Source organism: Sinohyriopsis cumingii, chromosome 8 (genome assembly GCF_028554795.1).
Source record: "Sinohyriopsis cumingii isolate HCF-2022 chromosome 8, ASM2855479v2, whole genome shotgun sequence".
NCBI classification, from domain to species: domain Eukaryota; kingdom Metazoa; phylum Mollusca; class Bivalvia; order Unionida; family Unionidae; genus Sinohyriopsis; species Sinohyriopsis cumingii.
In genome coordinates this window covers 82,496,612-82,523,262 of record NC_142968.1, presented here as the reverse complement: position 1 = coordinate 82,523,262, position 26,651 = coordinate 82,496,612, and the positions used below count along the sequence as shown (strand labels likewise).

Sequence of the window (26,651 nt, the reverse complement as noted above, 5' to 3'; positions counted from 1 at the left end):
GTAATAATTGTCTCAATATGTCTATACGATGTATCTTCCTTTTTTTGTCTCTCCTCGTCATTCGGAATCATTCTTTGATCATTTGGTGATTTGTTGTGCCCTATTTGATCTTTATTTATGTTTTCATTTATATTTATGTTAGCTCTATCTTCATATCTTAATTTCTTTTGCTGATTGTAGGTTGATGTACTTGCATTGTGAGATGTTATTTCTGTGCGCTGATTATGATTCACATTTTCCGTTATGTTAGTCCGATCATTCCGTGAAAGTGGCGGGAAATCTTTCAATGTAAACATAGCGGGACCATTGCTAGGCAAATTTACTGGAAGAGCTCTAGCAGGCTCTTTATGTATTTCTTTTTGTCCATGTACTACATTTTCTTGATCAATAGATGGAGAGATAACATGTCTACTCTCCTTGTATGCTGATAGTTCATGATTTCCATGATTTTCTTTCATTTGCAAGTCTACGTTTCTATCACTTCCTTTGTTAGACTGATTGAATAAAAGTTTGTGTCTTGTACAAATTGTGTCTAACTTTCCCTCAATACAGTTAATCTTTTTCATGATCACATCTAGATGTTGATGTACATGAGAAGATAATTCTTTAATCTCATTTTCCCGGGTTGCCATTGATGACATCTGGAAATACATTCCTCTATTATCATTGATTAGTTTTTCTTCCTTTAATTTCAGTTGTTCTATATGAGAGTTCGCCTCTTTGAGTTTCTTCGTAGTTTCCACTAAGTCTGACTTTAAGTTTAGGATCTCATTTTCTGTCCGTGTGATAATATCACCCAACTGGTTTTCCAATCTGGAGAATTTTTCTTCAAACTTATCATTCATTATCGCTATCTGCGCAAATATTGTGCTCATTCTATCAGCATCTTCATCAGTTCTTTGTAAGGCGCTATCATTGACCGGAGCTTTCGGACTTTGTGATATACAATCACTGCGAATTGAGTTTATACGCTGGGATGATCTTGTTTCAGAATTATGTTTCAATGCCCATTTAGATATACATGCTTTCATGTCACTGTAATTATTTTCTCCTTCAATGAAATGGAATATAATATAAATATCTTCCGATAACTTATCCTCCACAGGAGCACTATTTGTTCGAGGTAAACGTTCTACTAATCGACCATCAGGACAATCATATCTCTTCCTTTTTGCTAGATCAAAGAGAGCTTGCCTAGAATCCCTGAGACCCTTGACATCAAGTGTTGATTTCAATCTTTTTTTGAAGGCACTTCTATTAAGAGTTCCAAATTTGGTTTTGATTTGCATGTATATGCCTTCATTAATTTCGTCTACATCTGAATCTTGTTCTGCTTGCGATGTCTGTGAGACAAATAGAGCATCATCATTGGTATCATCTTTGGTATCAGCATCAGTGACATTTTCAATGTTTCTCAGATTTCCCTTCGGTTTCCCCATATCATCCATCTCTGATAAGTTTAAATCCGGCCTTGAATTGGTGTTGTCCTCATTTTCATTATCTAACATGTCTTGAGCAACATCAAAACTATTTTGAGACTTTCTCTCAATGTCCACATCATCTATAATATCCTGCTGAGAGAGCATTTTTGTTCTTTTCTAATGAAAATCTCCCAAAACATTCAAGTATTTATTTATTTATTTATTTTGTTTTTATTTATTGTTGGTAGTATATTTTCATTTCAGCCATATTGTCAACTTTTATCTAACTTTCTCATGCAATATAGATTCTGAAAGAGCTCACACTCTTTAGATGAACATGAGTTAGCAGTTATCAAGAGAGCCTATACCAAGTCATGTGTTTAGCCCAGATTAGCTCTTACTTGCACTCACTAAATCCATTAAGGCTTAAACAAACCAAATATAGAACTGAACTATAAGTGAGCTATAAGTGAGTTATAATTGTCCGTACTCCTGGTACTCCTGGTACAAATGGGTTCAATGAATATATGACTAAGAAATATTAAAAACATAAAATTAATACTTGAAAGAAAACTTCCAAAAATAGTAATTACACCACAATACAACTGATCACTTCAAGAATATATCCACAACATGTATCAATGAATACAATCACATTTTACCATCCAATTTGATGAAAAACTGGGAGCTCCAAAACACATGACTTGAACCCATGACGGTCCGCCAACTACAAAATTTCGGAAGGTCTTTTAGAGTTTTTTTCAGATTTTATAACTGTTTTTGTTTTCAATTTACTGACTATTCCTCAGAATACGTCATAAACAGCTCCCCTTACACTCCCTGCACACGACTTGTAACCTCAGGCTGAGATTTGTTATGTTACCTTTTTAATGATGATGAATATTTGAAGAAAAGTTTTTTAATTTTCTATGACTCCGCTAGATTTGCTACATTAGGGGAAGGACTGTGCTAGAACAGGTAACTTTAACGGGAAAACCCTTTACCTATAAGGGCAATCTAATCATACCATGTCAAAATAATATCTAAGACTCTAATAAACCTCGGTTTGAAAAATAGAAAATATTACCTCTGATGGGCAACGTGCTAGGTTTCAGGTTCTATGAGAAAACGTATAAAAGTGTCACGTGTACGACACAGATAAGCATAAAAAGGGCATGGACACAAACGTTGTAAATAATTGCAAACTGTCTCAAAAGTAGATTAAGTCGTATAAAGTCAGGGAAGCAGACCTATTGGCAACAGGAGACCACTCCATTGTCATTATCACAAAGGTGTGTAAACATAATTCGCGAAACAATATTCTGTACAACTCAAAACTTCCAAGAGCCCATGGCGGATGGACATTGCCTAGACATAAATACATAGGACCGTAGATTCCCTTTGACAATCACCTAGACAAGCACGATAAGCCGCTACCCGGTCAAGAGCCCTGCAAAGTTGTCAATGCTATCGCGATGCAACACGATATCTGTTACGGAGATCATCTCGACGATAAAGCGGGATCGATCGAGTCATGGTGAGGACCTAATAAACACTCAAGCCCAAAGAGTCGGAGAACGTTTAGACCGAATTCTTGTGCGTGGCATCATAGGCACCAATCATAAGCTAGGAATTGGAATTCCAGGCGTAAAAAGAGGGGAAAGGTCAGCACAAGATCTTTCGGAACCGGCAATGGAATCACAGGCACTGAGAGTTCTCACAGAAGAACTGCATAAGCCTGCACGTAAACATTTTCCACTGCACAGAGTCATCGCGGTCTCAGCAGACAATATATGGTCGGAATATATCATTCATATGAGAGATTACAGCACGTACAAAGAACATTTCAAATATCTCATGACGGTCATCGACGTGTTTAGCAAGTACAAAATGGGTAGATCCTCTCAAAAGCAAAACAGGAAAGTTTATCGTGGACGTGTTAGATAAACAACTGGGTTACAGAAGATCCCATCAATTATGGGTAGATCACAGTAGTGAATTTTATAATAAAACCGTTTCAGATTGGATACAGCAAAACAGCATTGACCTCTTCAGCACACACAGTCCCATCAATGGAGCTGTCTTCGAATGGATTAACAGAACTCTCACAAATCGCATATGGAAAAAATTCACCAGCAATATCACCAGCCGATATTTAGATGTAATGCCAGAAATCGTTGACCAATACAATCACAATTGGCATCGAATCATTACAAGGACACCCATGAAGACTCTTTGGTATTAACAGCAACAAAAAGTCACTAAATTTAGAGTAGATGACCACGTCAGAATCAGCAGACAAAACAACACTTTCGAAAAGGGATACACCCCCAATTGGACCGAAGAAGTCTTCGTTGTTGATACCATTACAAAAAAAAATTCAGTCACGTACTCGCTGAAAGATTCTTCAGAAGAGCCCATCCAAGGATCCTTTTACGAGCAAGAATTACAACAACAACAAAAAACAGACAGGACGTTTTCCGGATAAAAAAGTGATCTCTACCCGAGGTAAAAAAAAAATCTCTTGTCAAGTGGTTTGGTTATCCTGAACGATTCATCTCGTGATTTCCTATGGTATTTTTGACTTCATTGTCTCGAGAGACTCCGACGATAACGCCTCCGAAATAATCTTATCGTACTCCTCACGTATGCTCTTTCCAAATACCGTCTTACATTTCTCCTCATGCTCACTAAGACCCATCACCTCAAAAATGCGCTTGAACACATACTCAGATTTTATAAATTTCACACGACCCACCAATTAAGCTCGAGTCACCCTAATCAGCCAATAATATAACTCATCTTGCTATGGAACTGACAAATTAAAAAACCCATCACACCTTACGTTTTTATGTCATACTACTTATTGCACCGCTGCACCGGACTCTGATGACTTCATCTACGTCTCATCTACTCCTCGTTCTCGTGCTTGTCCTAGCTCTCATCAAAGTACATCACCTCCGGAATATAACTCAAATCCTTATTCGCATACGTTATCAACTCCTTCGCACGCATCAACCAATCCTTAGACGACTCAACACCTAATTCCAGTATTGGAATAATGCCGTGAACCTCCTCACTAGAACTCAGTCAATCAACACTCCAAGGATAACACGCTATATCAATATCACATCTCTATAACTTAACGACGCAACAAAGTGGTCCAGAACCCCCATCTCTATGTTCCAGAAACCCCACTCCCTAGTAGTATAGCTCCATCGGGAATTTAACCACCTAGATCATGCAAAGAGCTAGGTGGTCCAAAACCCCATTTGATTGCGCTTGAGTAAAACAGTGTCCAGAGCCCCCATTTTACTGATCTTGAGTGAGCCCATAAAAAGTGGTCCAGAACCCCCCATTTTTATATAGGTCGGGAATGGTCCAGAACCCGCTTCTACCACGTTGGATGGTCCAAAACCCCAATAACCAGACCTGCACAAAAATTTGTTACCATAAAAACGAAACAAAACCAATGTACATCTAGACAGAATTGTTATAAAAGATCGGGTGTGTGGAGTGGGGGCTGGGGATTACGAATTTCTCCTGGTGACGTACGTGGTGATTCACAAATGAAATATTAGAAGAGCGATTTGTATCTTTCGTATTGCTTGAAAAAGGAAACAAGTTTGCTGGTGGATTATTACTATAAAACTAATGGCATCCATTGGCAATGGTGGACCAGTGCAGTAAAAACAAAGGGACTATATGACTGATGCAATTTTATTTTGGGTACATAAATATGAGTGTTAAAAATAAATATACCGATTCAAGTAAATAGATAAATATATAAACTATATGTTTCTTTAAAAAAAATTACGAATAATGCATTTGTACACTGACATCATTGTCAAACATTGAACATTACAATTTACAATAAGTCTGTCTTTGGATTTGTGTACGTACTAGTTCAACTCCATGTAATTATAAGTAATTAATGGTAACAACATTTAATTTGCAGCAACAAAGAAAAAAGGCTTGTTTCTTTATTTGAGATAAATATCTCACTTGCTTGCCTTATTCATACGATTATTGGTGATTATTGGATATAGCAGTGAGAATATCCGGATTAACACAGGCGACAGTTTAATACACTGACTGCCATGCTAGCAAGCCATTTACAAATAACAGATGAGCATTTTTTCATCCCAACATAGCATAAGAATTTTTAAGCGAACTTTCTACTGCTTTCACGTTTTGTAATCTTGTATCAAGAATATCTAGTAAAAATATTTTCCTTTATATGCATAGATTTTGCTACCCTTGAACACGCAACTCGTGCAACCAAACATGCGCCTAAGACAGCCAAATAAATCCCCACATCCAAACTACGTTGTTAATCCTTGTATATATTATATACTGCACACAAACGTTCATTAGTCTACACCCTCCACTTTACTATGAACATTTAGCAGATAATGCAATTAGCTGGTGATATTCCTCTAGTTGACAAATAAACTATATATATATATATATATATATATATATATATATATATATATATAGAGAGAGAGAGAGAGAGAGAGAGAGAGAGAGAGAGAGAGAGAATTATATTGTGATCGTTATTATTCTGTTTCATTTCCAGAAAGTATTTGCCAGTCGACGAATATCCTTAAGACAGGCACAAATCAAAATACCGGTTTTTGTCCACAGGGAGTTCTGAAATAACAAAAATATAAATTTATTACATGGTTACAACATATAGCTATGAGCTTCCTCTATTATTGTATTGGTTACGGATACTGATACAATATGTACCGGTTTTAGATATGGCAACACTGCAAAAACCTATTTGTTCCCTTAGTATTATAAATTAAGTTTTACTTGCAAAGAAATACTGGAATTATTCTTTCATTCAGTACTCAGTTACAGAAGTAAAGACAAACTAAACACATTAATCATTACACGTACTTTCATCAAATATATCTGTCTGTATTAGAACCAAGTCATATGGAAGTCAATTTAAAATTAACCAAATTACCCGTTTATTAATAATTTAGGTCTGGGCACTTAAAGCTGTTGCTGAAACTTACGAAATTTAAATAAAACTATCGGAACTTATTTTTTTAAGTACTATGTGTGAAATGGTCCACTATGTTTAATAAACGAATAAGTAAATAAATCAATAATTTAGTTTAGACTCTTTCCGTTCCCTACTAAAACCTCTAATTCTACCACAAAAATCAATCAGATAAGCCCTATCTTATGTATTCATAATCTACTTGATATTTTATATATATTTCATGACGAGATACCGAAATTTATCATGTATTTAGTCTGAATTATGTAAATGCATTGGCAAAATTACTTTAATATTTTTTTCCTTCTTAAATTTTCTCATATGAGCAATGTATTCTTACATTTTCGTATGTGAACATATTTTTCCATCATGCCGTGCAACGCTGGAGTGTGTCTTACAACATTATTTTTGAGGTCACCACAAAAAAAAAAAAAAAACATCACTTCATTAACTAGAGCAAATAAATAGAGACTGCATTACATTTAAGACAACGATATACATTTTAGCAGAGAAAAATGCACTCGACGTGGTTCGCGTATATGTGAAGTTATATCAACTTATTTCCTTGAAAACAGTGATAAACCCGATATGACGCATTGCAGAATAGGTCTTGCATTGTAATCAAATATGATTAAATACATTGCAAAATGTCAACAATGTAATTTATTGCTATAGAATAGGTCAATCCAATCCTTATGCTCTCTTAAGTCACTGGTATATGTAGATTTTACGAAACGGAGGTGGCGTGTTAAAGGAGGTGGGGTGTTAAAGGAGGTGGCGTGTTAAAGGAGGTGGGGTGTTAAAGGAGGTGGCGTGTTAAAGGAGGTGGCGTGCAGACAGAGACTAATCTATACCTCGATCTTATTGCAAGTTTAGTATATGATGACAATATAACTTTTTTCCTGTGTAACTACTTCAGATATTTCATCTTGTTGCACAAAAACTACTATATGTTAACTCGTGGCTTTGATACTCGTCATAATACAATTTTTGATACCGCTCGATGAAATATGTAGGTATTATCGTATGAAAACAAAATATCCTCTGTATATCCGTGGGAGAAAAATGATATCGCGATATTACTTTTCTAACTGCTTTCTTTGTTTCCATTTAGTATATATATCAGCGTTTATGCATCAATGGTTTCCACCTGAATCAAGCAAATTGTCAGTGACTGAATATAAATGACTATTCGTTATTTGTCTACCATACATTGTAGTTACCTGTTACACTACAACAAACGGTACATATTTTTAGAAACATCAATTGCATATAGCAATAACAATAGTGAATAGCGATTTTAAATATTATCACAATCATGACCATATATCAAAACGACGGAGACATCACGCATTGATTAATTTTGGCTGCAAATAGAAATTAAGCAAAGATCAAAATTTGAGTGGAACTTTTGTTACAGAAATGAATTGCAAACATGCCAACATACAAAATTCAAAGATAAATAAAAGGGTAGCCAGAACTAGGCAACCAAATTGGTCGAAAGATTGAATGACATATACTAGAATGAAGTGCACAGTATATATGACTATAATAAATAGTGGATTAATAATTGGAGAAAACAACTTAAACTATGATCCGAGTTGAATTCATTGATCTACACAAAACTTGCCTTTGAAAACATAAAACATAACTTAATCTTTTTTACTTCTTTTACTCTCTCTCTCTCTCTCTCTCATTTTTTCTCGAAACGGCAAGAGAAATACTGCTTTTAAAACAGTTAAATCAACTTTATAACCTTACGCACCCCATCTTTATGTAATAGTAGAGACATATTAGTATCCACCCATATTTTCCGTGATTCAGATATATAGCAATAACAGAATGATGAAAATAATAATAAAAATGGTCTTCGACTTGACCAGATCTGACTTGAACATGAAAATAAAGTACATTACTGTTATTTGTTTCTATAATAGTAATTTCGATATCTTTAACTTATCCAACAACCAATAAGAGTAACTGCGCTACATAACGGGACTACACATTTGTATGATTTGAATAAATGCACAAAAAAGTCCAAATCATACAAACGAAAACAATCGGTGACAAATCTAATGGTGAATGGAAAAATGTTCACCATAGTTAAGAAAGTTTCAGTTTTGATATTACTCTTGCACATCTATCTATACGGTACAATACACAAACATAACACGCGCTCGTAACGTTAATGCAGGTTATTGATCTTTTATGCCATACAGAATGACATCGATTTTTGTGTGTGTGTGTGCATTGAACACGCAGTAAATACTTGCCAAAAATCAAAATTGTTCGATGAAGCAAACATACCATAAATACATTGGGAACAATGTCATTAAAATCTAACGTAGGGTCGATTTTAGTCAAATATGTAGATAGTCATCTATTCCTGTCATTATTTCAAGCTAAAATATTTCTGCACAGTAATAATGTGGTATGTCATGATGTTGTTTTAACAGAACGGTGACCCATTCATATCAATATGAATAAAGTAGGTAGTTGGGGGATTTTACACGAAATATTGAATTTATAAAAGAAGTTGGATGGGTGATATAGAAGCTCTTTGGTATCATTCTATTATGCAGAATTCTTTAATCTCATCATTATATGGTTGTTTCTTTCTTGTTCACATGCTAAACATTGTATGTGATTTCACTGTTGGGACAAGTCATCAAGTAACCATCTTCAACAATTTACTGCAGGCTATACATTTTGAATTAAAATTTGCTCCAAGCGAAGAAGAACTGAATTTCTGTCAGTTTTTAAACAGAAAAAAAAATTGAAATCGACCTTTAGGTAACCATGTTCCCTTTTAAGGTATCAAATTATGCAAAGGCATTGTTTTTGGTATTGAAAAAGGTTGGAAAGAAACTAACTCATTTATGGATATTCTGACAGCAAATGTATGATACATTATTGCACAAACCTCATACATCATCTTCAACATCAGCTGCGGTTCCCTTCGTTTGTTTGTATGACATAAACAAAAATATAAACAATTTTAGCAAATAATAGTGTACAGTATGCAATGTCATGGAAACCGTCTGTCACCCAGGCTAACAATACTTAGCAGAAAAGAATGTGCATTATCAACATTTAGAACAAGGCAAATTCCAACGAAAATGTATTGTTTGATCTTTGAGCGGATCATGGAAATGTTTGCAAAAATCAGATCGAAGTTATAAACTGCGCCGACCTACCAATAGTTACAGATAAATAGTGCTGAGAAGCAGAAGCATTTGAATAGATCATCACATCGAATTAGATAAATCGTCAGTTAAACGTCTATAGATATCAAAGTAAATGTGATACAAGACATGCAATTTGCCAATACCTATGAGTATATTGCCCTGTATAAATTAAGCTAACGACTTAGGCAGGAACATATTCCGTTTACTTTAGCATTCATAATTCAATATGGTTCTCCACTGTGTCACGTTTGCCTGCCCGCGATTACGTAAGTCAGGAACAAAGGAATGGGTTAGCGCCATGAGTATGTCGACCCTGCACTGTCGTGGCGATTCGCGTTTGTACATGACCCGCTCCGTTAGGTGTCAAAACTAACATGTAGATGTTAGAAGCTTTGTGCTCGAACAAAGGACCCTCGATGCTGTTGTAAATCTCCCCGCTTTGACAGATGGCCTGAGGCTCGTCTGTTAATCTGAACCGATTGGGGTAGAATTGACATCCAATCAGAGCTGAGGAAGGGTGGGGCCATCAATTCGAACCAGAATTTAACAGTCATTTGGGCTGGGAACGAATTAGTCATTGTGAAGCATCGTGCTGACAAGTTGTAACAATAACTCCGGGAGCCACTCGTGATTTGGCGGGAAAAACCTTGGTACATTCAAGGACAGAAAACTTCGTAAAGGTCAGCGAGTTATTTGCTCGATTGTTGCCGAATGTTACGGCATTGTAATTGTAATTATGTGCAGTATGTATATTTACTTACTAGAATCGTTAGTACGTAAAATTACCTTTGTATTGGTTAATTTACATGCGTACTTGAGAAATGAGCTATGATTATGTAGATTGCTCGCTCGTCAGAATTAATATTGTAATTCGCTATTTAGTTACTTCGTGGTAAACTAGGGTATTTATTTATGTGATATTCTAGATTTTGCAATTGTTGAATTAAATTGTAACTTTGGAAATGGTTGCAGTGTGTAAATTTAAATAATATGGATATTTGAATATTTGTGTGCACTTGTAGGAGTGTAATGTACAGAAATGCGTCGGATTGATGTTAATGAGATTAAGAATATATATATATATATATATATATATATATATATATATATATATATATATATATATATATATATATATATATTGATGTAACGCAATTTAGTGATTTCTGTATGATAATTAGGATACCGCTCTTATTGCAACGTTGTTTCTATAAGAACGTGTGGGTTTTTCGATGTACACGAATGCGTGACCAAAGATGTAGATAGCCTTGATCTGATGATTGATTGATTGTTGATGTAGTGTGAGGCGAGATGGCTAACACAAATGCTAACGTCCTTGTGTTTTTCGTAGGAAGTTTTTGGGGACAGAACTACCGGGTAGTCAAGTCCCGAGTTTCAGAGAGACAGGATAGAAGTAGGCGGAGAACAAGCCTCGTTGCTGGAGAAAGAGAGAGAGAAGGAGGAGGAGAAAAGGAGACAAAAGGGGAAGAGGATAGGAAGAATCGGAGTACGGAGAACGCAGGAAGGAGGAAAGGAATTGGCGGAGTAAACACAGATAAGTAGAAACCAAGTACAGGGGAAAGCCATCTCACACTATAATCACGTGATGAAATAGGTTGTTACATGGTCGAGAGGAATAAGATTGGTTGAGAAATTATTATCGTTTAATTTGTATTAAATTGTTATTCTTTGAATTTCACCTTTGTTCTTAATAATTTAATAGTCGGTATTTCTGACTGGGGGCTCGGAGCTTTACCTCTCTCTATCACTAATTTCACTTCCTACAAAAACGAGCCAGGGTGGGAATTCCACAGTAATTCAAATAAATATTGGGAGCATCCCACCCCAATGCATAACAGTGGGTCACACAGAACTTCACACCCTGCATAATATCATCTCAGAATATCGTACGATAACCACTCTGTAAGAAATGCCCAAATGCGCTGTCCTTTTACTCCATTAATTTACAAATGACAATGTGCATATTTCGATGTTATTTAGCCCGATGAATCATCCCCCAAATTTGTACTGACACTGATGTATTATTTGGGTCAGACTTAGCCTATTTATGAAATTATGTAATTGGTGCAAATAAATCTGTTCGCAACACAGCACTGTACATTTAGCCGCTTGTCAATATTTCTTGTGGTTCTTGCGATACGGTTTTGGCTATATATATAAAACAATTCCGGATCAAAATATGCCCGACAAATTGAAAATCCACGTAGTATAATATAAAAACGACCTCCTATTACCATTCCAATTTTCCAATTGGTTAATTATAAACAATGTGACCAAAAAATAATAAATAAACGCGACTTTGGTCTCGATGCTGAATTTATCATGACATTAAAACAACAGAATAATCATTGTGCGATCTGTAACACCGTAATGTTGTGGCAGTATTCAAAATAATAATCCAAGACAATTTACCGTAGTCAGAATTATAAGAAATTTTGGTCACACGAGCGAAAATGTTATGCTGACCCGCCTTGAATGTAATCGACGTCGAGGTGCTAGTTCACAAGAGTGAATGCCGTGGTAATTGTGTGTCTTCAAGAATTACTTGTGATTCTCCACGTACAAATCCGCGTTGAGGAGCAGTTGAATCTAATCTGTAAACTGCAGGTCTACCCGTGAATCTTACCACGCTAGAAATTGTATGCGTCATAAAACTCCAAAATAGGATCAGTCGCCTTCTTTTTTCCACCTTCAAGTTCACCGGATTCATATAAATACGTGACAGTCACATTACCTAATATTGGTCGTTTTGAAAATTCATGTCGTTGTATTGGTATATACTTTTTGTAATTGCATTAATAGGTTTCATGGCAGCTGTTCGAGTAATTTCATTATTTAATGCATTTATCACACTCAGTAATCTTGCAATCCATTAGCGTGATCTCATATCTTTCTGAATATTTCCTTTGCATATTGATATCCAAATAACCGTTCAGCAAGTCTTCGATTAAATCGTTCAACAATTGCCTAATCACGATCAATTGCAGTATGTCCAAGTCTGATGTTGACATAATGTTTTTCATCAGAAATGCTGCTGCACCAAGAAATTTCTTGCCAGGAACAACCTGTAATAGTTGTGGCCATCGTAAAGGTCCTCGTTGATAAATTCGTTCAAAAGCAGAAGAAATTTCAGTTGCTGTTTAAGTTGATAACGGCTCTGATTCCTTGTATCTACTTGCAACGTCAACGACAGTCAACGCGTATTTATATGTACGTGGTTGACGTCAACCAATTTTGATAATATCATGTGGTAAAACAAATATCTGCTTGATGAACTTCATTGGGAGCGCTGACATCAATATGTGCATTTTTTTTAGGTGGTGGTAGGAATTTGCCAAAGTGCCACTCGTGCTAACTAATTTGCAGCAACAGAACGTGTAACATTCGCTGCTTTACCTTTCCAATATTCTCTTGGACTATAATAATTCGAATTCCATTATTTTAATAATCGGTTGATTAATTACCGGCTCCTAATACTAGTTTACCGTTCATCACAGATCTTACCAACCAATTAGCTAATGATTCTCTGAAAGATTAATTTTTTTAATGGAATTTAAAGAATCAATCAACTTCACACAGCAATATGTCGTTGTTGCAGATCTGGATTTATATAACCTACATCATGAACATGACATGCTTGATCAATTGCATTTATTGGATACTCTCCAGGTCTTGCTCGATCTCGCTCGTCAAGTCGGATATCAAGTCGGGTTCCAGAACCACATTAATTATAATTTTCTGCTGGGCATTTAGCCCATGGAGTTCCTGGTAATTTTTCTAATGAAGTAGCGATATCACCACCGATTTTATGGTTAGAAACAAATTTATATTTTTTGTTTCACATTTTATACATTTACCTGTCAGTGCACGTTTTTTTTTTTTTTAAATTATTGTTGTTTATCCAGTTATGGGGTGGATGCTCTACATCGAACACAAAATAGATCCATATTATTAATTATATTTGTAAAATACGGATGTCATTGATTTGTCAGCGACACTAAAGCAAGAGCCAGTCAAACATATTTCAGTGCTATGAAATTCTATCAGGGCAATTATTATAGGTCTGTCTGGGTCTGGTAAAACACAATTATTACTTAATCTGATAATGAGATGGCTCAAGTGGGATAAGTTGTATTTAGTAGCTCTGTCAGTTGTTTATCATAGATATTATGATATAAAGATTTTAATGAAATTGCAAAATTGTTGGACGAAGATGGTAATGATATTATTAATTTTATCACTGATATTGATGAAGCCCCATCTGTAGATGACATCGATGGATTTCTTAATAATGTAGTAGTATATGATGATGTAATGACAGTCAAATCCAGCTAGAATATTTTCTCGAGGCAGAAATAAAACACAGATGTGATTTATGTTACTTAGCGATATATACAAATACCTAAAGTGATCAGAGATAACTGCAATATTTTAGCTGTATTTAATGGAGCTGATATACATACTCTGCGAAATGTTCACCAGACTTGGTGTAGTGGGGATATGGACATGATTAAGTTCAAAAACTTCTTTTAAAAAGCACAGTCTGCTCCACACGGATTAATAACGATAAATTTACATGATCCTCGATCGTGATATCGTAAAGGTCTTGATACAATATTTGGTTGAGAGATTTATATATTAATGATTCAATTACTCACTTATTTATAGCAGCAGAGAGGGTGTGACCTCAATGAAATATCCAGCTGGTAAACGAATGCACATATAAATTTTGAAAAAAAAACAAATGACAAAAATAAAGTAACAAAATAAACTAACCCAATTAGAGAAAGTCTCAGTCAGTTAGACGCTTTGGTTTGACGTTATTGGTCTTATTTTTTTTCGTTCTCGTAGGAAGCCTTATTTTTTCACAAATGACATTCCAGCAAATGGTCTGTTCACCCTCTCTGCTGCTCCTTGGTACACTCTTTATCCGGATTGTAAGTAACAAATACGTAGAGACAAATGCTCTTAAAGGTCGCATTTGAAATTCGGTATCACAACTGTAATGTGAGTAATAACCACATCAATAATAATACCAGACAAAAAACGCAACAATTGGTAGTAATTAGAGTTAGTAAGTAGCAAATATAATTATTTGCTTGCAGGAGTGATTGTAAATGGATGATGATCTTATTTTCTTATGGTAATTTTTTTCAAGCTTTAATTTCATTAGAAATGGAATTGCAAACCATTAAAAACAGCGACACTTTCAAGACATATTTTAGACTTACACCACTTTGTATTTAAAATATTGATCTTCCCTGTGGAAGACAACTCCAAGTAGTTGAACACATCGACATTCAAGTTGAAGCGAAGTAGTAGAAACATTAAACAATGTTCAAGTAATGTTTGCAATACAAATGGTCGATAATTTGGATCTATTCGTGAATGTATTCCGTGACAAAGAGCAAACCATTTGAGATAAAGTTGACAACACAATTTCAATTTGCTCATCATCACTAAACAGTTGTGATACCAAATTTCAAAGGCGACCTTTAAAAGCATTGCTGTCTCTACAGAACTTCAATGGCAACCTTTAATAGCATTTTATCCTGTCTCTACGTATTTATTACTTACAATCCTGATATTGAGTGTACCAAGTTCATGTGAACTATATTCTATTCTGCCAACAATATTGCCAGAGTGCTTAATTCAGTAGTGCCTTCACTAACCTATGTTATTAATACCTCTATTTCATCCAGCAAGTTCCCGCAATTTGTCAAACCTGCCATTGAAAGTAGGTGTTGAAGAAACCAATTCGTCACCCTAATGAATGTTAAAAGATTCCACACTGTTTTTAACTTTCTATTCCTGTCAATTTTCTTATATTTTAGAATATGTTGTTCTGTCTCAATTTGTATTTCATCTAAGTAGTGATTTTAGCAAATTGTACTCTGCATATCATCCATGCTATAGTACCGAAATAAACCTTCTAAAAATAGACGACACCCTTTTTTATATGGTGAATAATGGATAGATTTCATTATTATCTCTGACTACAGACACAACATATGTGTTACTCTTTCACCAATAATAAACGAAATGGTTCCATGTGCTTACAATAATAAGTTTACGATCAGGGTTTTAGGACGTATGCTTCACAACGAAAGCATTGTAGAACTTATATGTGAGTAAATTCATCAAACAAGTGCAACTTAATTGCTTCGCTTAAGGTGAGATCTCTCAATCGGGCAGTATTGTCAACCTTTTTTAATATCATTCCAGATATTGATGATTATTTATTTATATCCTTCCTTTTTATTAATCAGGCAGTGATGAAGACTTTAGCGTTTCTTGCCCGTGTGTAGCAGAAGATGAAATGAAGCTAAACTAATATCACATTTTGCTGCCAATAAAAAGTACATATATAAGGATTTTCTTATTGCTATGAACCCAGTTCAATTTGATACAGGTTATAATTTTGCTAAATATATAACTTTGATCAAATTATAATATCATTTACCGATTTTTAAAATGAAAACTGATGAGGTGACCCAACATACTGCAAATAGCTTTTCCATGGGTCACAAAATTGTTCATGTTAATTCATATACAACATAATATATACATAACTTGTTGTGAACTCGTAATTTCAAGCCGAGCTAACAAATAAGTTACTACTACAAATGAAGCATGAGCACAATCGATCTTATTGTTGCCCCTCTCAAAATACCACTGCCACCACCAACTCATTTACGCAGCTTTCTTGCAGAACACCTAATCTAGTTTATTGCCTCATTTGTTCTATATTCTTATCATAAGGTGACACAAATATAGCAAACAGAGTCAAGCATGACTCGCTGCTTTGAAACAACGTAAATCTATACTTTGAACATTCCATTGCATAGAAGAATCAATCAGAAGCTCTACTGTTGCCGAGGTTTCCAGTTAATATATACTCATTCGTACTAAATTGGTGATAATTTAGTGGTTGGATTAAATAACAGGAGTGTCATTGACTGATTGATACAGAAATAGTTGTATATATGCATAGACATATAAAGATAGGGTAAAAACGAAAAACATATGCAACAATATTGATGTGCTTGCAGTGCGTTTGTTATTTGTTACTGAAGAATAACCACAGAACGCATTCTATGCTATTTATTAAATACAAGACATCAGCTAGGAAGGGGAGTAAAGACTGCCCTGAGAGTACATTTCATATGCAACATAAACCCTAGTGAATGTATAACAAACCAGCTATTGGTGTGTATCAGTTATAATCCAGTGTGGAATATCTGATTACTTTTACTGTCAAGTGATATTACAAAACTAATTAGATTAAGGCTTACACTGCAGCTTACAAGGGCAAAAATGCAAGTGTTGCAGAATGCAGGGCGAATCTACAACCGTATATATAAAACATTTATTTGATAGGACATGAACATTTTTAAAAACCAGTTTTGCCAAATCGCAAATTACAGTCATTTACCATAGACACTCACAGAAGTGTATCTTCTGTGTGGCAAATAATGTCTACTCGACAAGTACTATCTTCGTATATTATGAAATCTCTTGTCTCTTAAAATTTGCCATTAAATGACTGAAAAGGGTTTTGATTAACTCTTGACTTTATGTAAGCCTTTAATTTCTTGGTGCGGTTTGATTATATCTTCTACTAATCCTCATGACTTTTTACACGAATGAATCGGAAAGCTTACTTCATTTATTGGATGGGTTTAAATTACGATTTGATACATTGATCCATTGTGCGAAAAACATAACTCATTATCAATGATTTAAGTGATCCTACAAATTGAGGTAATATTTTTAAAAAGGTACGCACGTTTAATTGTACATGGCACATAACCATAATAATTTATATGTTCCCGAAGAGTGGTAATAATAAAAGCTACAATTCTAATACAGATCAACTAAGATCAACATCAATCAATTTTAGTTTTGTATTTTAGCTGAACGAACATCATAACTTTCCAAACAATTGAAAGCTCGATGTTTTGGCATCTCCAATGTTGATAGTTGGCAAATTTGCTTTCGTTTTGCAAACAGTTAAACTGGATTGTGATATGAGGGAATTTTGACCCGTAACCATACCAGTACATTCATGTGAATTTTTGCCTTTATTCCTTAATATTAGCATGATTACCATATATTTGTAAAACGGGGTGTAAGGCATACCTATGAACTTTCAAAAGTCATGTAGGGAGACTGAATAAGAAAATAATAGAGACTGGGACATAAAATCGGGAGGTTTTTCGTGGCATTTTTAAAGCCTAGTTTTCATTAAATTTTGATCGATCGTCCTGGTCCAATATGCGTGAAATTTGCGAAAAGATTCGCCGTTTCTTCCTGTGATGTGTCCTATATACCCCCAGGATGTAACCAGCAATGGTCAAACTGCACAATAGCTAAAGATTAGTCTTAAATAAACAAGCAAGAAAGCCAGCGCGACTACTTAAAAGTTAATCTTTATCCATGCAACTATTTTGTGAAAACGACTGGCCCTCTGTCGTAATTCAAAGAAACCACGTTCTACACAATTGTGTGCAACGCAAGCACCAGCAACTGATTGTCAAATAAAGGATTCCCAAGTTTGTTTAACTAAAGGTACCAAAATAGCCAGCCTCATGGTACCATATATGTGGCAACTATTTTCCCCTCTTTGTATATTCAACCTTATTCCCTTACTGTCAACTCACGAAGCATTTATTATTTATACTAAAACATGTATTCTGAATTTGTTTTTTGAGGACACATTTGCTGCATGGTATGTATTTTCATTCCTTCTTTTAATTTAATGATGGTAATTAACATTGGTATATACCGTATAAAAATGCCAGGTGTTAACATGTGTAAGTTTCTTTAGTGGGAATGGCACTTAGCATATGAAGTTAAAGCATTCGTAGTGATCATTCTTGCGACTGAAATTAACTGTGGACGATTTTATTGTTGTGGTTTACTTTTTTGTTCTGGATTATTTTTTTAATACTTTTGTCTTATTGTAGAGGTACAAAAAATCATTAATTTATGTGGCTAATGTTTAAACTTAACATTCTATTTAGTGAAGAAGCAAATTCTTTATAGTAATTATTTTGTCAGAATAATTCACAGGTGATACAACAGAACATGCTGGACTTTTCTTGTTTAGAAGAAATAAAAACTGAAGACATAATAATTGGGAGTTGTCTGCAAAAATCAAAAGATATGAAATCAGGAGGTCAGCATGGAGCGAGCCCAAAAATCTAGAGGTTTTTTTCTTCCTCTGGCGTTAAAGTCGACAGGTATGGTATAAGGTCACTTACATCAAAGCAAAACTACAACTCAGCTTTTACAGTATCAGCACCGTATTCTTTGTTCATTGTGTTGTCATACTGGGATTACATTTTAATGAGTTAGGTATGTACAATTTCAAAGCAAATGAAAATGTAATTACCGGTGCATAAAATGTCCAACGCAATAAACAAACAATAATCGAATCAAAAGGGAGAGGTAGTGTTACAGCAACTTGTGAATGCTTAATTCTTGTCAATGTTCAATCAGATTATACACAAATCTAAATTAGGCAGAAACAATAAGAAAACAGAAAATTGAATAAATTACATTTCAAACAAGTTATACCATTTCGTTTTAAAAATCATGCATGCAAACCTTGAGATAAGAATGCAGGTAATTTTTTTTTAATGTAAGTTTTCTTAAACAAATGCATTCAGAACTTACCTCATGCATCTTGAGATCTCTCAAAGCTGTAGGTCAGCTTATACATGGGTCATGCACTTTTTAGTGTTCATACCTGTTCAGCTTATACGTGAACGGGCTTATATGCGAGTATATACGGTAATTTTCTTGATGCAAGTATAACTATGGGCATAAACATCACATCATGAAGAGATATCTTCCATTTTCAATAGTAAAAATATAACGATATATTTTTGATATGTGAACACATAGAAATGTAAATAAATGTTGTTAACACCATTTCTCAGCACAAGATAGGTATACATGGTGGCCAGTAAAACATTTGAAGGAACCTAGGAAAACACTGGCAAGAACCACTGATCCAACAGAAGCTACTTGCAGCTTTCTCATGTATCTACATTGGCCAAGCTGGAAAGCTAAATAAATACGGAATTTTTTATTTTTCAAATTTATGAAGTAAATAACAATAATTTACATCTATACTGCGTGTTTGGCTTTTATCCATGATTATAGATTGTGAAGGTCATTTTGTAAACAAAATTACAAAGCTATCTTTTGTCCAGGAGTGTAGACAAAACTTTAAGCTCATTTTTTTAAAACATGCTTAATTTGATCAGAGTTTAGGACAATGATTTTCCCCAGGGAAATTCCTGGTATAGCTGATATTTTTCAGGTTCTTAAATTAAAATTTAAGAGAAAGACCTGACCTTGTTTAAAACTTATTTGTTCTAGAAGTTAACTTGTGGTCTTCATCACTGTCCTCTAATTGTGCCATAGGTTTTTACATTAAAGTTGTTTACATCCGAATTATTCATTCCTATCTAACCATTTCTAGTGGAATCAATCATTTAGTTGTTAATTATAATTTGAGAGGTTTTAATTATTTAAATTATTCTTTGGCATTACAAAGTGCTCATTGATACTTTTTGAATAAATCACTAATTTGGTATTATTGTGAATTTATTTAAAGTCATTCTGGATTATATCACAGGCTGTTAACATATCAAACTAATCCAGGCTATTGGTACATTAGTACAGTCAAGCCTGGAATTCCACTGGAATTCATTTGAAATATTTTATACTTTTGTTTAACTCCTGATAGAACGTTTAAGACTACCTGGGATTTGATTCATAATATATGTAAAACAAGTTCTTTTTAAATTCTCACTTTGTATTCTAGGAAATTAAATTATTTGTTGAGTTTTAATAAAATTGTTGGTTTTTGTTCTTTTTTGGTTACTTAGTTTAAGACCACAGAGTTGTAACAATATATATAATTGCTGCAACACTAGGAAATGTTATCTAGGGCAAAGCTAGATATTTTGGGATTTTACGTATTTCAAAATGAAACAATTTCCTGAATACAACTGTTTAATTCATGCAAATATCAAAATATAAATAAAACGTACAATGATAATTTAATGCATGCTGCAAGAATCTTTTAACAACAGAAATTCCATTTCATTACATGAGATTTCTATGATGACATTATATTGTTCAAAAGAACAATAAAAAATAGTTGCCTGCTACCCTAAATGATGAATACATGATCCTACAGCATTTAGTGATGATAATCGTTTTGCATCAAAATAATTTTGATGTATACTTGTGAACATGGATCCCCTTGCTATAGGAACAAATTGGAATGAAAACAATATATAGACAGGATTGATGATAAAACATTACGAGTTACATGCTTTGCCATGACAGATGATCCAGGCTGCTCTGGACTAGATCTGAATCCATTATAAACTAGCTGCAAGTTTAAACTAATTACTAAGATATCAGATAAAGGACGAAAATATTATTGCAATATAGGATGCATCAACATACTGAGTTTCATTAGTCTAGGATTATAACAAAATTTGATAAGTCAGAATCTAGTAGGGTTAAAGGTATAGTGGAAGCAGCAAGCAATGAGCTGAAAATACCAGCATCACTCAGCCATGAAAACTGTATCAGTGACTCACTTTTGGTATCGTTGAGTAACTCTCCTTCTGACGTATCCAAATAAAAAGTCTCAGGACTGTATGTGAAATAGGGTCCAATATAATGACCAGGTAGATGAAATTATAAAAGTCACTCAAATGTGAAATCACATCACAATAGTCTTCTTTAGGTATGGTTCAGCATACATGCCAACCATTACGCTTTTTTTCACTAAATTACGCCTTTTTTTGGTATATCCACCTTCCCAAAAAAATCAGTCGTTTGTTTTCCGTTTTTATTAACATCCCATTAATCCCACAGACTGTATTTTAGAAAAGATGGCTTCTACATAACTACAATATAAGAGTACGCTTGTCCGTGCACTTTCTTAACAGTATTATGTTCTATTTATAGCAACTATCCTATTATCCAGAAACATGCTGGTTCTACTTTCAAACTTTTGACCTTGTATTCTATTTATAGCAGCTGTATGGCTGAGTGAGGAGAGAACAGACTGGTTTTATAATTTGTAATCTTAACTTGCAGATTCTTTTTTCTAATTTATATTTAGTACAGAACTAGTCTATAGGTATTTGGCGCTAAAAAGTATAATTTATTTTAGTCAATGCATATATGAGAGCAAAAATATCTCCTTTCAAATAATTTCACAGATGGATTAGAAAAGGCCAAAAATAAATGAAACATAAAATAACAGAATCCTCCAAAGATGAGGACACAAGGGCAGCATCACGTGATGTCTATTGCAGGCCGTGTGGAAATAATTTTACTATTTGGCGCTAAAAGTCATCAAACGAATTCTAGTCAATGTTTGTGTTAGAGCACATATATTTTTTCAAACAATTTCATAGGTGGATCAGAAAAAGACACAAAAAAATCAACCTAATTCTTCAAGGATGAATACGTGAATGGCATAATATAGCGTTCCATTCTTGGGCACAGCGGCTCGTTTTGTTGCTTAAAACTGACCTGTCATACATGTACTATATAGTACATGTATGACAGGTCAGTTTTAAGCAATGATACGAGTCCCTGTATTCTAGGGCAGCATCATGCTCATTGCAGTCTGTGCGGAAACGATTTTAATATTAGGCATAGTGGTAAATTTTTTGTGGAGAAACACTTGAAAACAAAGAAATACATCAAATTAGCTCGTCTTACGAACTCCTATACTAAGGTAACTTCTTATTTACAGCAGAACTAAATTGCAGACACGAATGTTAAAAATGCAGAGGTGTTATTTATCGAGTTCTTAATAGAAAGATAATGAAGATCTTGCTATTGGTGCAGAAGCAAGAGAATTCAATGAACACATTTCTATTCTAGCTGCAAAGGTGTTTTATGATAATGTTAGAGATTATTATGCTACAGCCTGTGATTAGATGCTCCAGAAATTCCCCTATTGAGATGAGGTGCTTTTAAATGCTTCAGTTGCTGATGCAAATGAGAGAGAGTCGAAAAGCTTCAAAAGTGTTAGATTCTTTGTCAAGAGATATCCCTTTCTATTACCATCCTTGCCTACCCTGAGTCATCTGGAAGGAGAATTCCTGCAGTATAAAGTTGGGATTCTACCTGACAATATACTTAATGCAGACAGAGTTGATGTGCAGTGGCACCTTATTTCCCAGCTAAAAGACACCATCACTGGAAGATATAAATTTCCTCTTCCTTGTCAGGATATGAAAGGAATATTGGTTCTTTACCATTCTAATGCTGACTGTGACAGATTATTCAGTATTGTTAACAAAAATAAAAGTGAATTCAGATCCAGGCTCAGTAACCCAGTACTTTGTGCTCTACTGGTGTGCAAAACATTCATGGTCTCAGCTGGTACAAAGTGATTTAAAATGCAACATGAAAATCTGTTGCTTTCAAAAGCTAAAAGTGCTACATATGAAAACCTGAAGCAGTAAAGGATGTTAAAAGATGAGAGGGGCAAATAAATCATTGTTTATTGAATTTTTAGCATGTTATTTGTGGATTCCTCTTTTTCTGCTTAGATTCCTCTTTTTGCTCGTCAGGGGATGGCATGTATGATTCAGCTGTTTTGCATCGACATACCAATTTATTCATGAGTATAGATGAAACAGGGTTTAAGATATTGAAGGTGTAAAGAACTGAAAAAATGAAATATTTCTGAAGCTGTTTGAAAATCTGATGACCATCCATCCTGAAGGAACAGTGGCAACAAGATTTTCAAGATGACTGTAATAGCAGCCATACTGGAGGTCAGATTGGTAAGATTTTCATTGAGGACCATCTAGATGTCATGTCTTCTGGTGAAAACCTAATGTTGATAAAACTGTCTATTCAGAAGGAGTAGCAATAAGATTTTCAAGATGGCTGCCAAGGTGGCCATTTTGGATATCAGATCAGTACTGGTTTCATTGAAGACCAACTAAATTTTATAAGTTCTTTTAGTGAAAAGCCCATGTTGATAGGACCACTCACTCTGGATAAGAAAAGAAAGGAAAAGATTTTCAAATTGCTACTGTGGCAGGCATATTCAATTTGCAAGCTATACAATTTGGATTTAGGACCAACTAAATCTTGGGATGAATGTGTGTATGTAATGTTGCATTAAAATCCTCACAGTAGGTCAGGAGAATTAGTGATGATTAATGTTGATGGATGGATTAATGAAGGATAGCAAGCCATCCCACAGAATCTTCTAACTTATGTAGAGATAAACATCAATTTATTTCAGTGAAATTTCAGCTACATGTAATTGTGATCAAAGCTATGAAAATACAAATCATATTTACTGTTTGTAAAAAATCTGACTTTATGAAAATTGTTATTTAAAAAGAAATAAAAAAATGAATGCTTTTCCATTGCTATGATCATATATGCAATTGTATAATGTGCACACAACACTAAATAAAGTCAAATATTTTGAAAGCCTTATGAGCAAGAAATGTGGAGCTTTACATTTTTTTTTCTAAACTTGGGGCTCTCAACAAGATTGGCAAAGTTTAATGAAGTATGTGCACCCTAAGAATCTAATTTTGGCATTCTGATCATATGCATGCACTTAAAAGGTTTAGAGAACATAGGCCCAGGCTTCACATGATGGTCACTTGTGAACATCAGGGTCCAAAATAAACACTACAGGTCCTGACCTGATGGAACATTATTTTAATACATGTGTCTAAACAAACACCATAATCCCCTGATATGATTGAATATTTTACAATGCACACATCTAAACAAACACCATAGGACCTTATCTGGTGGAACATTATATAATACATATGTCTAAATAAACACCACAGGACCTTATCTGATGGAACATTATATGATACATATGTCTAAATAAACACCATAGGACCTTATGTGATGGAACATTATATGATACATATGTCTAAATAAACACCACAGGGCCTTATCTGATGGAACATTATATGATACATGTCTAAATAAACACCATATGACCTTATCTGATGGAACATTATATGATACATATGTCTCAACAAACACTATATGCCCTAATTTGATGCCCTGATCTGATGAAACATTATAAAATACACATGACTAAACAATAACCATAGGCCCTGATGTGATGAAACATTATAAAATACACATGTCTAAACAAGCATCATAGGCCCTGATTTGATGGAACATACAATACACATTTTTCAACAAACACCTTAGGCCCTGATTTGAGTGCACATTTTAATAAAACATGTGTCTAAACAAAAAACATAGGCCCTGATCTGACAGCTCATAACAAAGTGCTGATTTGGGTCTAAATAAATACCACAGGTCCTGATCTGTAGGCTCATTATCACCTAATCTGTAGGCTCATTATATAATGCAAATCTGTATCTAAAAAAACAGAACAGGCATTGACTGATTGCTTGTTATACAATGTACATCATGGTCTCAATAAACAACATCAGCCCTGATCTGATGGCTCAATATACAGTGCAGATCAGGGTCTACACAGACATCATAGGCCTTGATATGAATGCTCATGGTACAATCTAGATCAGGTTCTAAGCAAACACACAATCTTGCAAATCTGTGTCTAAGCAAACACTATATGCCCAGTTGGAAATGGTTCGTTTTACTATGCAGATCAGGGTTTAAACAAACACCATTGGCTTCAGTAAAGACCACAAACATGATAATTAAAAAAGCAGACCGGAGTCAAAAAGAAATATTCGAGGCCCTGACCTGACAGCTCACTATGCAATGCAGATCTGGGTCAAAGCAAACACCACAGGCCTTTATGTGACAGTTTGCCAGACAATACAGATCAGGATCTAAGCAAGCACCATTGACCCACAGGAAGCAACTGGCAAGATTTCTCACATACCACATCGGCTGAGCCCAAAAAACCCATGTGAATAGAGGTGAGATGGCAGTGATCAGTAAAGGCAAGTGCTTTAGACCAGTTGGGGCACTACAATATTTTAGTTTTCTGATATATAAAAAAAATCTTTGCTTATTATGATAAAAAAAGATATCCACCACCTAAATTTTTAATCATATGCAAGCCATCCTTTTGCTTTAACAGTTTATAATCTACTGGTATGCTGCCCCAAACAAATGAGACAAAAGGAAGTACCTGTATAAGGTACATAAATAATATACTAAAATTGTTCCCTCATCAAGTCTCATTTTCAGAATCTTCGGTTGCAGCTATGGTATCTTCTGTATCAGTAGTGGCTTCATTATCTTGGAGGGCAGTGTCCGATATTTTTGCCATGGGAATTACAGCACTTTGGTCTTTAACAATGCTGAGGGAAACTGCACCAAGATTGGCAAGGGAATTTTTAACTTCAGATGTACACTGGTCGATTTTGTTTTCTATGCTTGTCAAACTTCCAATCTGACTGGCTAAGATGGAGGATGGCCTGGTGAAAGCTGATGTCTGACTGGTTGGGAGTAATGTTGGTGAAGCCACCTGATTAGTGGAAACTAATGCCTTGTCTTGAACAGAACCTGGGATATTATTAGGTGCTGAGACTTGGTCCTCTTCAGCTTGAAGTTTCTGATTATCTAGAATGTACAAGCGCAATTTGCTGAGAATGTCAACAGTGTTGGAGGCTGTGGTGGGTGAGGAAGGACCAGCGCTGGAGTTACTGGAAGAGGGCTGGCTTGTTATCACTGAATGAAATAGAAATTAACATTATAACATAAAATAACTCCACCTCCAGTCCTTAAGAATGCTTTCATAACCCTACTAGCAAAAATATTGTCATCTCTAGTCACAGTGAATGTATTTAACATATTGCCATCTGTAGTCACAGTGAACATATTTAACACATTGTCATCTGTAGTCACAGTGAATGTATTTAACACATTATCTGTAGTCACAGTGAATGTATTTAACACATTGTCATCTGTAGTCACAGTGAATGTATTTAACATATTGTCATCTGTAGTCAC

The 26,651-nt window shown here is 34.7% G+C and overlaps 1 protein-coding gene across 14 annotated transcripts in view; it reads right to left on the bottom strand.

The window, feature by feature from the left end:
* Positions 1–16,736: 16,736 nt before the first annotated feature.
* LOC149794001 (inositol hexakisphosphate and diphosphoinositol-pentakisphosphate kinase 2-like) overlaps positions 16,737–26,651 on the bottom strand; it is a 234,543-nt gene continuing 224,628 nt past the window's right edge. For 13 of the 14 annotated variants that reach the window (XM_089967926.1, XM_089967930.1, XM_089967931.1 and 10 more), the window contains one exon: positions 16,737–26,369. In XM_089967926.1, the coding sequence (XP_089824052.1) occupies positions 25,870–26,369 (500 nt within the window). In that variant the 3' untranslated portion in view covers positions 16,737–25,869. The remainder of the gene's footprint in view (positions 26,370–26,651) is intronic. The other variant, XR_016422917.1, reaches the window with a different exon arrangement.